Source organism: Hippocampus bargibanti, linkage group LG01 (assembly GCF_051943395.1).
Source record: "Hippocampus bargibanti isolate YZ-2025 linkage group LG01, ASM5194339v1, whole genome shotgun sequence".
Lineage (NCBI taxonomy): Eukaryota > Metazoa > Chordata > Actinopteri > Syngnathiformes > Syngnathidae > Hippocampus > Hippocampus bargibanti.
In genome coordinates, this window is record NC_142734.1 from 1,410,661 (window position 1) to 1,423,388 (window position 12,728).

The following is a 12,728-nucleotide window of genomic DNA, read 5'->3' on the forward strand; positions in this document are numbered from 1 at the left end:
CCCAACTGTTGCTAATGGGCAATAAAATGAAATCCCTGCTCCATGAGGGGGGTTGGGGGTCTGAAATGGAAGCGGCGTAGTAGGATGCGGCTTGGGACGACTGTGACTGAATGGTTGCGGGATGCTGATGACGTCTGCTGATGAAATTGATCTGGATGACGGCTCAAGGCAAAGTGGCTTTAGGCTAAATTGATTGGAATGGCACCGCTTGTCCAGCAGTGGCGGACCGTCAAAGCCTTCTCTGCAGGCCTAAAAGTATTTGAATCACGGACTGAGTGAATTAGATTTTGTCCATGAATTCTTATAAACTCATTCACTGCCAGATGATGTGCAAAAAATGTATGCACTCCAGTGCCAGGGTTGTTGTCATTGTCACTCGAATTCCAGGACGCACAGAATATTGAGTTTTAGGACTACGTGAACATTCCTAAATTATATGGATCTGGAGTTATATGAGCTTGAAATGAGGGTGGCTGTCCAAAATACAATGCGACACATACATATTGGTTTATATAGCGCTTTAACCACAGCTGAATCTGGAACAAAGCGCTAACATGGAAAAATGGGAAATGCTGCCCCTTTGCAAAAAGCTATCAACCCAGCTAAACAGAAAACCAATTGATGAGGAACTAGGTAAAATTATGGCAGAGAAAGCAACTCCAAGGGGTCATTCCTCAAGATGGTGAAAGAAGGCTACGTTCCTCATCAAGTGTTTAATGCTGATGAAACTGGCCACTCATTTCCATCAAGCCATCAACGACCATCACAAAGGTCAATAAAATGACTTTATTGTATAGTACAGTTTATTTCTTTAATTATAATATACCATAGAGCATTTATTATATGTAAAATAAGGTATATTTTGTGTAGTTTTAAGGCTTAGAAAATTAGAAAGGAGAAAATTGTAAAGTAGAAAATTATGTTTTATGGGGACCTGGGAACGGATTATTCTCATTTTAATGGTTTCCTATGGGAAATTAATTTTTGGGATACACACTTTTCGCCTTACACACTCTGTCTGGGAACCAATTAAGTTGGTAAGCCAACCGAGGTATCACTGTAATTCACTTCCAACTCCAGTCCATTTTGCTCACTCACTGCCCTGTTAGAGCATAGCATTCACCCCAATTGCCGCCGTCTTTCGTTAGCTAGCAAGAGCTTAGGATGGTTATATAAGATCACTTTTCATGTGTGATGTACACTGTAATCTCCGTCAGCGTAGAATGACAATAAAATGTGACGAGTCTGAACTCTCTTGTGGCGCAGTCATGCCGCCGGCTCACTTCCTCCCATTTATCCAATCGTATCTTCCGCTGCAACGGTTTTAGCAAGACCGTTTGGGAAGGTTTTGAATGGAGAGTCAACAATTTTGAGGGCTTGTTGATGACCTTGTTCACCTGTACATTTAACTCATTCACTGCCAGACCATGTGCAAAAAATGCGTCCAATCCAGTGCCAGGGTTTTTGTCATTCTCACTCGAAATCCAGGACCCACAATATATTGAGTTTTACGACTACATAAACATTCAATGCAGCATAAGAAACCTTACACTCTCTTCTTTCATCAGAAAAAAAAAGAGTTAATTCCTAAATGATATGTGTCTGGAGTTATATGACCTTGAAATGAGGGTGGCTGTCCAAAATACAATGCCACACATACATTTTGGTTTATATAGCGCTTTAACCACAGCTGAATCTGGAACAAAGCGCTAACATGGAAAAAAGGGAAATGCCGACCCCTTGTGGATAGGAAAAAACATTGCTAGAGGCCATGGCCAGCGCTTTATCGACACCCTAACAAGAAAAAACTAAACCCTCACAAATTCAAGAATGGCGCTCTACGTCAGAATTACAATCACAATCATCTTTATTGCCAAGAATGTAGAACACACATGGAATTTGTCTCCGGTAGAACACGCTGCACTAGTATCATTATAAGAAAATTGCAAAGAGGCACTATATAGTTCTATTTGGGTTCCTGTTTAGAGAGTTAATGGCGACGGGGGAATTAAGAAGCTGTTTAAATGTCTGCCGGATTCAGTGCGCATGAATCGGTAGCGCCTGCCTGAGAGAAGTCCCTGGAAAAGGTGGTGGGCAGGGTGCAGAGGGTCCAGGAGGACCATATTTTTAATTAGTGAATGGCAGTGAATGAGTTAATAACCTCTCATGATTTTGTGACGACTCCACAGGACTCGACCAATTGAAATAATAACTGCCCCGCCTCCATGTTGAGGTGCGAGCCAAGAAACATTGCCACTGACGAATCGCGATTCTGGGACAGGAAGCTAAATCTCATCCCTCTGCTTTGAGGATTAAAGGGTTACTGGTGTTCACTACCCTCACACACTTAATCCGGTCAAAGAATCTGAGCCAATCATTGGCCTTCTGCTGCTCGTGTTCCACCTGTTGCACCTTTGCAGTTGACATAAAGTTTTCAAGGAGCTCCAGTGACGTCATACTCGATGTGGGAGGGTTTGGAGTTGTACCTTGGCCAGGCGGAAGCCAATGCTTTACATGCACTCCGTGGTGCGGTCTGCTTGTCAATAATTCAGAACCAGACAAGATGATAGTACTTGTGGAGTCGACTAATCTTTTATGGTGTCTGTGTTTTGTGTGTATGTGTGTGTGGGAGGGCGCGGACGACGGGGCGCTTTGGGAGACAGTCGAGTGAGTGAGTGAGTCTATCTATTGGGTCATATGAAGAGAAGGTAAATGCAGCCTGTATGGGCCCTATTTTCAGAGAGCGGCATACTCATTTTTTGTGCCGGAGAAAGTTTATTTGATTGTTTTTTTTCTAATTTTTTTTACAAGATACAGTGATATGTTGGCTTACGGACTTAATTGGTTCCCAGACAGAGTGTGTAAGGCGAAGTGTGTATTCCAAAAATTATTTTTCCATTGGAAACCATTAAAATGAGAATAATCCGTTCCCAGGTCCCCATAAAACATAATGTTCTAATTTTCTAAGCCTTAAAACTACACAAAATATACGTTATTTTATGTAAAATAAATGTGCTATGGTATTATAATTAAATAAATAAACTGTACTGTATAATAAAGTCATTTTATTTACCTTTGTGATGGTTGTTGATGACTTGTTGGAATGGAGTGGCCGTTTTCAGCAGCATTAAACACTTGATGAGGAACGTAGCCTTCTTCTTTCACCATCCTGAGGGATGATCCTTTGTAGGTGCTTTCTCTGCGATAATTTTACCTAGTTCCTCATCAATTGTGTTCTGTTTAGCTGGGTTAATAGCTTTTTGCGTCCAGTGTACAGATGGCTTGTGCGGGTTATTTGAGGAGCCTGATTGATGTGATATTTTAACCTTCCAGTCTACACTCTGCTTTTGAACTATCAAAGTTGAAACGAGCCCAAATGTCACTGTTTTCTATCTATTTTCTCACCATTTCACTTTTTTTTTTTTACTTCACACAGACACCACCATTCATTGGGGGTGCGCCTTATACTCCGGTGCGCCTTATACACCGAAAACTATGTTTTGTTTTTGTAGCACGTTAGTTTACAAATGATCTTGACGTTTGACTGTTCAGGTCTCATGTAAGCACCTCTGCGGTTCCATTCAAAGATGCTGCAATCCATAGAACAAGCAGACACAGCATAGCTAGCTCAGGGTTAATAGCACGCGGACTCCTTTTTCCAAAGAGAGCAATGTTTGAACTTGACCCGTCATAATATCCTTGCTCTCTCCAACCATAATGTTCTCTTTTGGCATTGGGAGTGATAGCGGTGTAACTCACTGGAACAAAGTATTCCCAGTTCTAGTTCCTAGATAGTAAATAAAAGTAAAATATTATACAGCCGATTTCCCCAAATGCTGACTGTGCATCCGACCAATAAACTAACTCAAACTTGATGTGTTTGCGTAAAAGCTTTCGTAGTATCATTCTGACCTTGGGTGGCTCTTGTTGTTGCGAGCTGTATAAATATCTGCTGGATTTGGTGCGCATGTATCATCTGCCTGAGGGGAGTCGCTGGAAAAGGTAGTGGTCAGGGTACGGAGGGTCCAGTAGGATTTTCCACGCCCTTGTTTCGATTCTTGCAGTGTGCAAGTCCTTAATGTGAATGCTTTATTTGCTTTCTGCCCATGCGTTTATGAGCGAAGGAAGCAAACATTTGGATATTTTGTGGTCGCTTTCATGACCAAAATGACCATAACTTTATGTTTTGTTTGTATTTGCATTGTGCGCCGGTGATTACAGGCGATACAATGTAATAGAGACCATTACAAGTCTCTCCAGGGGACAAACATTAGGGATGTGAGTGTGAAGCGCTTCCACTAATGTACAGCACGCTGTAAAGTGAGGAAACACACACACACACACACACACACACACACACACACACACACACACACACACACACACACACACACACACACACACACACACACACACACACACACACACACACACACACACACACATTGGTGGGATATGAAAAGAGAAAAGCATTTTGGTTCTTCTTCGTGGGCTCTTGAGAGAGACGTAGAAGGTATTGAGTTACAGGAGGAAGTGAAAGTGATGACAGAAAGTGATGTGTAACCAAGTGTATAAAAAGCTAATGGCAGCGCTAGCATAGGCTTGACAATAAGAAAAGACCATCTTAAAGGACAACCAACACCATTTTTTTTTTTTCGTTTCCTAACTGACACCAGAAAAACGTTTTATAGCATCTAAAATACCCAAAACACGCAGGCTGATATTTTTAGTCAAATGCAAAAACACCAATAAAAATGACTTCAAGTGTCCCAAAACTGCCACAAAATGAGCTCGAAACTGGCGAAATTCAGAAAGTCCCGCCCCCTTGTTCGTGACGTCACTATTGGTCACACACTGCCTTGCTCCAGAATCAAAAGAATGGCTTCAGATTCGGAGAAGATGCTTTCTTGTGACTCATCCAGTTATGAATATGATTCAAATAGTTCCGAAGAGGAAAGCATACATGTTTGCACTCGATTAGAGGAGTCCTACCATATCAATTCGAGCCGTCAAGGACACCAATGTAGTGTACCAGAAAATGCACAAGATGGCGCCCAACCTCTGTTGGAAATGGGCTGATTTGTCTGCTGGGAATTAGTGTCAACTAGTATCAAATAGTAGTCTTGGTGCAACACACAACGATTCACCATCGCCTTGTTTTTCTTCTAATTTCGCCATCAACACGGATCAACACAAAGTTTTCAGACCAAACAAAGTACCCAAAATGCATTTTGTGTCGCTTTCTCGGTCAGGGGCGTTCCCTCCGTGACGTCACTTCGGGCATCGGCATCAACTGGAAAACAAGACTTCCTGAATATTCAGCGCGAGTCTTAAAACGTAAAATATAGCTATATGCAGTGGAATCTTTGTAAAATACGCTCAGTAGAAGTCATTTGACGTCATTTTACAAATTATGGACTTGCCCGGAGGCGTCGGTTGTCCTTTAAAGAAATGCTGACATCACACCACTTCATGACAGTTGTATAAGGATTGTTATATCAGATTATAAAATGTGTGTTAGGTTGCTTTCCGGGACCAGAATGATGTTGCTGTTTTTCAGCCAAACATGAACTTCCATGTGACATGAACTCAGAAAGTGAAGTGGTGGTGGGGGGGGGGGGGGGGGGGTGGTGGATCATGTGATTCTCAGCAGTTCTTCCCCTTTCTCCGAGCACAATGAACCAAAAGTATGTACGCCGTCTCTTGCCATGCAGAGAATAGCTGCCTTTACTCTCAGGAAATTTTAGATCAGTATTTTGTCCACTTTGGAGCTAAATTCTTGTTCTTCCATCACGGTTTGGTTCGGGGCTGCCACAAAAATGGACAAAATCTGACGGGAAAAAAATAAAAGTCACCACCGAGTCACTCTTGAGGACTTGCAAACTGCAAGAATCCAAACAAGGACGCGGAAAATCCTACTAGGCCCTCCGCACCCTGCCCACCACCTTTTCCAGCGCTACCGATCCATGCGCACCAAATCGTGCAGACATTTAAACAGCTTCTTAATTCCCCCGTCACCATTAACTCTCGAAACAGTAACCCAAATCTAACTGTATAGTGCCTCCTTTGCAATTTTTTGGACAATGATACTAGTGCAGCGTATTCTACCGGAGACAAATTCTTTGTGTGTTCTACATACTCGGCCAATAAAGATGATTCTGATTAAGAAATCTGTCAAGCCATTACCAAATGGTAATGCCACTCTCTCACATGTTCTTGGGGTATCGCATTATTTTCTTTGTAATAATAATTATTAAAATAATAATAATATATAATAATATATTTCATTCTTAAGTGCCTTCCAAAACTGCAAGGTCACTTTACTCTATTCGCTTGCTAATAGCTATCTATTCGCTAGCTATTAACTACCTATTCGCTAGCTATCAGCTATCTATTCGCTAGCTGGCTTGCTTTCTATTTGAGTTACTTCCGGGTTGAGTGAACGCTGGCGCGTGTGGCTGCCACTGCTCACCCACAGAAAAAAAACTTAGCGTGTGACTAAAGTGACCTTGAGAGTTTTGAAAGGCGCTTATAAATTATATGTATTATTATTATTATTATTATTATTATTATTATTATTATTCAGGATCAATTATCTAGCGAGCTAGCATTCTATCTGTTTGAGTTACTTTCGGGTTGAGTGGCTGCCGCTGCTCACTCATAGAAAACTAAGCCTGTGACTTTAAAGTGACTTTGAGAGTATATTATTATTATTATTATTATTATTATTATTATTATTATTATTATTATTATTATTATTAAAACTCAATGTTCTGTAATTCCTGGAATTCGAGGGACAATGACAACAACCCTGGCACTGGAGTGGACACATTTTTTTTGTGCATCGTCTGGCAGTAAATGAGTGAAACAAATTCATTTGAAGTTTGTGTTTTCTTGAAAAGGAAATTCAAAATATGTATTTGGATATCCAGAGGTGGTCTGCCTGTGTTATTGACTACGTTTGTGCTGATAATGCTTCCGCAGCAAAATGCATTTTTAAGATGGGAGTTAATGTACTCAGTAGAGGAGCATTAGTTATTCATATCAATTTTAATATCATAAATATGCCGACTAAGGATATTCACAAAAACTGGTTTGTCCCATAGTAGAAGTACTGTATTTTCACAACCATACAGCATGCCTCTCCGCTTTCATCTAGAACTGCTTCATGTCATAAATAGCTAGCTCTTAGTTTTATTCCCTGGTGCTTTCTGCTATCTTTGTGACTGCTTTATTTTCTGGATATGATAGATATCCATGTTAAGCGCGTTTAGAGATTGTTGATCATATTGTTTGATGATATTTTCAATTCCTGAATACATTCAGGAATGACAGTGAATGAATTAAGGTCGCTGAGCTTTAAAGGACAACCGACGCCTCCGGACAAGTTGTGTCGATCATTTGTAAAATGGCTTCAAATGACTTCTACTGAGCGCATTTTACAAAGATTCTACCGCATATAGCTATATTTTACCTTTTAAGACTCGCGCTGAATATTCCGGAAGTCTTGTTTTCGAGTTGGTGACGATTCCTGACGTGACCTCACTAAAGGAACGCCCCTGACTGAGAAAGTGACACACAATGCATTTTGGGTACTTTGTTTGCTCTGAAAACTTCGTGTTGATCCGTGTTGATGGCGAAATTAGAAGGAAAACACATAAATAACGCGATGGTGAATCGTTGTGTGTTGCACCAAGACTACTATTTGGTACTAGTTGACACAAATTCCCAGCAGACAAATCAGCCCATTTCCAACAGAGCTTGGGCGCCATCTTGTGTATTTTCTGGGACGCTACATTGGAGGTCTGACGGCTCGAATTGATCCGGAAGGACTTCTTTAATGGATTGCAAACATTTATGCTTTCCTCTTCAGAACTATTTGAATCATATTCATAACTGGATCAGTCACAAGAAAGCATCTTCTCCCAATCTGAAGCCATTGTTTTGATTCTGGAGCAAGGCAAGACGTCCTGGCGTGACGTCACGAACAAGGGGGCGGGACCATTTTCGGGGTCATTTTGAAGTAGTTTTGGGACACTTTAAGTCATTTTTATTGGTGTTTTGCACTTATATCATTATATCAGCCTGCGTATTTTGGGTATTTTAGATGCTATAAAACGTTTTTCTGATGTCAGTTAGGAAACAAAAAAAATGGTGTCGGTTGTCCTTTAAGTGTCTGTGTCTGTCCAAAACGCAAATCAATGCAGCAGACTGAATTGGTATATGTGATTCATCTGTGTTTGCGTGGCCGTATCACACAGAACAGGCCACCATCATTTGCCTAAGTTGACTTTGTCTCTTGTCAGTCTGTCAGCAAGAGCAAGATAAAGAGATCAAAGATGGCGGTTATCTATGACGACAACGTCTCCCTCCACCTCAAAAGCTGAGTCCAAATAACGCTCATCTGTTTCCGTGACTCAAGTGTCACTGTGGGTTATCTTTACACGCCAGGTCTCACACAGTCCTTATGTGACTTAGCGTAGCTTAAACTCGGGCCTTGGAAATCATCGCTAGGCCTTCAGTAGTGCTACGTCTGAATCAATCCAGACTGAAAAAAGTGTGGTGGGTAACATTAGCCAGGAAATAACTGAGCGACCTTTCTTAATGATGTCCGTCTATTCTTGAAAAGTCCGTCTTGAAAATAGCTTTAACAGTAAATCTGCAACCAAATCCATTTCTTCTCTTCCTTTAGCCATTGTGGGTTGATAAAACTGCTATTAAATCAACATAAAAATGTATATTTTCTTATGCAGCTCGCTACAGATATAGTGTGCTAGCTCTGGCCAGTATGCGCGTATCACTAGCAGCGAGTGATGATATGATTAGCTAGTCACTAGCCAATCAGAGTTTCAAACACTGACAATAAACTCACCCAAGCATGCTCATAATGACTTCTGCAGTGACCGAGAACCATAAAGAGGTCTTCCCAAAATGTACCCCCAAACTATTCCATTGTTGAAGGCATAGAATTGTCCAAAAATGTATTTTTATTGTATTTTGTTTTGTAAAATGACTACATTGGTGGTCGGGCTCAATTTCGAGTTTTTAGGAAGTGTGTACTTTTTAAAATGGGAGGATCCATGTCCTGCTTACCCGTTCAAGATGAGAGGAAACTGAATTGTAAAGACAATAGGAAAGGTGGAGTGTTTCCTCATCTAAATATGGCTCGCTAGTGATGCAATGCTAAGGAGGGACGTTTGTTCGTAATCCCACGTGTGGCACTGCTCGAGGCAAACAGACAGAGTGTGTAAGGCGAAAAGTGTGTCTCTCAAAAAATTATTTCCCATGGGAAACCATTAAAATGAGAATAATCCGTTCCCAGGTCCCCATAAAACATCATTTTCTACTTTCTAATTTTTTTAATTTCCAATTTTATAAGCCTTAAAACTACACAAATATATTTTACTTTATGTATAATAATTGTGCGATGGTATTGTAATTAAATAAATAAACTGTACTGTATATTAAAGTGGTTTTATTTACCTTTGTGATGGTTGTTGATGACTTGTTGGAATAGAGTGGCCGGTTTCCTCAGCATTAAACATTTGATGAGGAATGTGGCCTTCTTCTTTCACCATGTTGAATGATCCCTTGTACGTGTTTTCTCTGCCATGATTTTACCTATTTCCTCATGAATTGTGTTCTGTTTAGCTGGGTTGATAGCTTTTTGTATCAAGTGTACAAATGGCTTGTGCGGGTTGTTTGTGGAGCCTGATTGATGGGATATTTTAACCTTCCAGTCCAAACTCTGCTTTTGAACAAATCAAAGCAGGGAATAGAGGACAAAAACAGTCGGCTGCCATTTTGTTAGAAGAAGGGGCTCATTGAGGCAGCTCCATGTACGAAAAAAAGTTCGTAGGTAAAATTAGTAGTAGTTCCAAGGTAAAATTGTCATAAATTTAACGTTCATAAACTGAAATGTTTGTAAGCCAAGGGTTTCGTTAACCGAGGTAGCACTGTACTGTATAAAGTTTAACAATCTCCCATCATCCCGTCTTCCCTCCATCCTGACCACAAACGCTTCCCCTCAAACTATAAATAAACATCCGTACGCTACCATGTCCTGAAACATGAAACGCCACACAAAGAGATGACCAGGGTTCAGGACAGGCCTAATGTCTCCAGTTACACACAAAGCCTCCAGATCACAGTTCACATGATCCGCTTTCATCGTAGAAGACGAGTTTTATTTTGTAAGGATGCCATCTGATTTGATTAAACTCAGACGGGCTTTTCTGCAAAAAGCTTGACTGCCGGTGGAAGTTGAACTCAATCGATAGCGGCGCGACGATGACCTGAGAAGTCTACCAAAGAAATGGAACATCGTCCGTTTAAGCTCTCAGTCGTACAGGAGTGGTCCATCGATGAAAAGGTTTCTTCAGCCGTCCGTCATCTGTACTTCTTTGAAGGTGTCGGACGGCTGAAGAAACCTTTTCATCGATGGACCGTCGCTCGTCATCAAAATCATCGCGAGCGACATCAGTTCAAGGGTCACTGTCCACAAATTCAGTGTTTAATAAAACAGTCCATGAGGTATTTCACTTGCTAATTGTGTCCAAATTATGTTGTGACTACTTTCCAGGGTTGTAGAATAGCTTATATAGACGCTCCCCACCTTACAAACGAGATACGTTCCGAGCGGTCATTCGTAAGGTGAATTTGTTTGTAAGTTGCTTCAGTGCTATAATAATAATACAGTATACTAATAAAGGCAAATCCAATCCAATCCAATAATACATTACATTTTTAACAATACAGTGATACCTTGGCTTACGAACGTAATTGGTTCCCAGAGTGTGTAAGGCGAAAAGTGTGTATCCCAAAACTTAATTTCCCATAGGAAACCATTAAAATGAGAATAATCAGTTCCCAGGTCCCCATAAAACATAATGTTCTAATTTTCTAAGCCTTAAAACTACACACAATATACCTTATTTTATGTATAATAAATGTGCAATGGTATTATAATTAAAGAAATAAACTGTACTATATAATAAAGTTGTTTTATTTACCTTTGTGATGGTCATTGATGGCTAGATGGAATGGAATGGCCGGTTTTTACACGTTGGCGTTTGCGGGTGACTGTGGGAATGAGAGTTTGCATCGTCTGCATACCAGAATGGATCACACGCGACTCCGTATCTCTGGAAACATAAGTTACTGTTCATGGAGGACAAATAGCTCTTTCATCATGATTATTTGTCAGACAAGTTCCAGGCGTCACATGAGAAACTGCTGTTGAAATGATGCATTAAAGGACAAACGACACCATTTTTTTGTTTCCGAACTGACATCAGAAAAATGTTTTATAGCATCTAAAATACTCAAAACACGCAGGCTGATATTTTTGAATATGATTCAAATAGTTCTGAAGAGGAAAGCATAAATGTTTGCAATTGATTAAAGAAGTCCTCCCAGATTAATTCGAGCCGTAAATGACAGCAATGTAGCGTCCCAGAAAACGTATAAGCTAAAAATAAAGCTTCTTTCAATGCGCTGTAACAACCTGTATACATTTTGTGATGAATTCCCCGGCAGTGTGTGGGTGAGGAGAACTGGGTGGACAGTAGGACAATCTATATTGGACACAAGGAGCCTCCTCCGGGGACGGAAGCCTTCATACAACAAAGATTCCCGGACAACAGGATCGTCTCCTCGAAGGTCAGTAAAAGCACATGATTGCCAGTCACTCCGGAATCCATTTACAGTGTTACTTCGGTTTACGAACCCCTTGGTTTACGAACGTTTCGGTTTACGAACGTAAAGGACAACCGACACCATTTTTTTTATTTCCCAACTGACATCAGAAAAACGTTTTATAGCAATATAGAAATTTTTACCTTGGCATACGAACTATTTTGTGTAGTTTTAAGGCTTAGAAAATGTTGTTTTATGGGGACCTGGGAACGGATTATTCTCATTTTAATGGTTTCCTATGGGAAATTATTTTTTGGGATACACACTTTTCGCCTTACACACTCTGTCTGGGAACGAATTAAGTTTATAAGCCAGGGTATCACTGTATCACCGTCTACAGTTCTGGATCATCTGATTTCTGTGGTCAAATCTTCATAAAATCGGATTGCCTATGCCAAGGTGTCAAAGTTAAGGCCCGGGGGCCAAATCCGGCCCGCCACATCATTTTATTCGGCCCGCGAAAGAAAATCAAGCATGTGAAATTCCCTGATGCTTGCTAAAGTCCGAACCAAAACTTTCAAATTGCCGTATGTAAACCACAATAACAGTCCTTATTCTTGACTTCAGATTTGAAAACTAGTTTATTCATCCATTTGTTGTGCATTCTGCATTTTACTTCATTGTCACTGATGCCGAAACTGACTCTACTGTTTTGTGTTCCCAGTACACATTTTGGAACTTCATCCCTAAGAATATGTTTGAACAGTTCAGGAGAATTGCCAACTTCTACTTTCTCATCATTTTTCTGGTTCAGGTAACATTATACTTCAGTTGGTTATATTTTCATACTTTAACTCGGGGACAGTTTGGAACAATAACAGAAGAAATACTCATCAGGTCGTATCTGCATCCTTTGTGTAAATCGGGTAACATGAAGAGAATTATGAAAAACAACAAAATCCTTCACTAAATCGCCATGGTCGTTCCTACAACTGACTTCTTAGGCAACAAAGGCTTAGTTATGCTGATGAGGTGATACCAGATCAAATGGGGCAATCAGGCCAGTCGTAGACCTCATACTCGGGCAGGAC

General features: G+C 40.6%; 1 protein-coding gene across 5 annotated transcripts in view; it reads left to right on the plus strand.

Moving 5' to 3' along the window:
• Nucleotides 1-12,728, plus strand: part of atp11a (ATPase phospholipid transporting 11A) — a 35,075-nt gene that overhangs the window by 2,394 nt on the left and 19,953 nt on the right. For all 5 annotated transcript variants that reach the window (XM_089021195.1, XM_089020871.1, XM_089021130.1 and 2 more), the window contains exons 2-3: nucleotides 11,539-11,661; nucleotides 12,362-12,451. In XM_089021195.1, coding sequence (XP_088877321.1) covers nucleotides 11,539-11,661; nucleotides 12,362-12,451 — 213 coding nt within the window. The remainder of the gene's footprint in view (nucleotides 1-11,538; nucleotides 11,662-12,361; nucleotides 12,452-12,728) is intronic.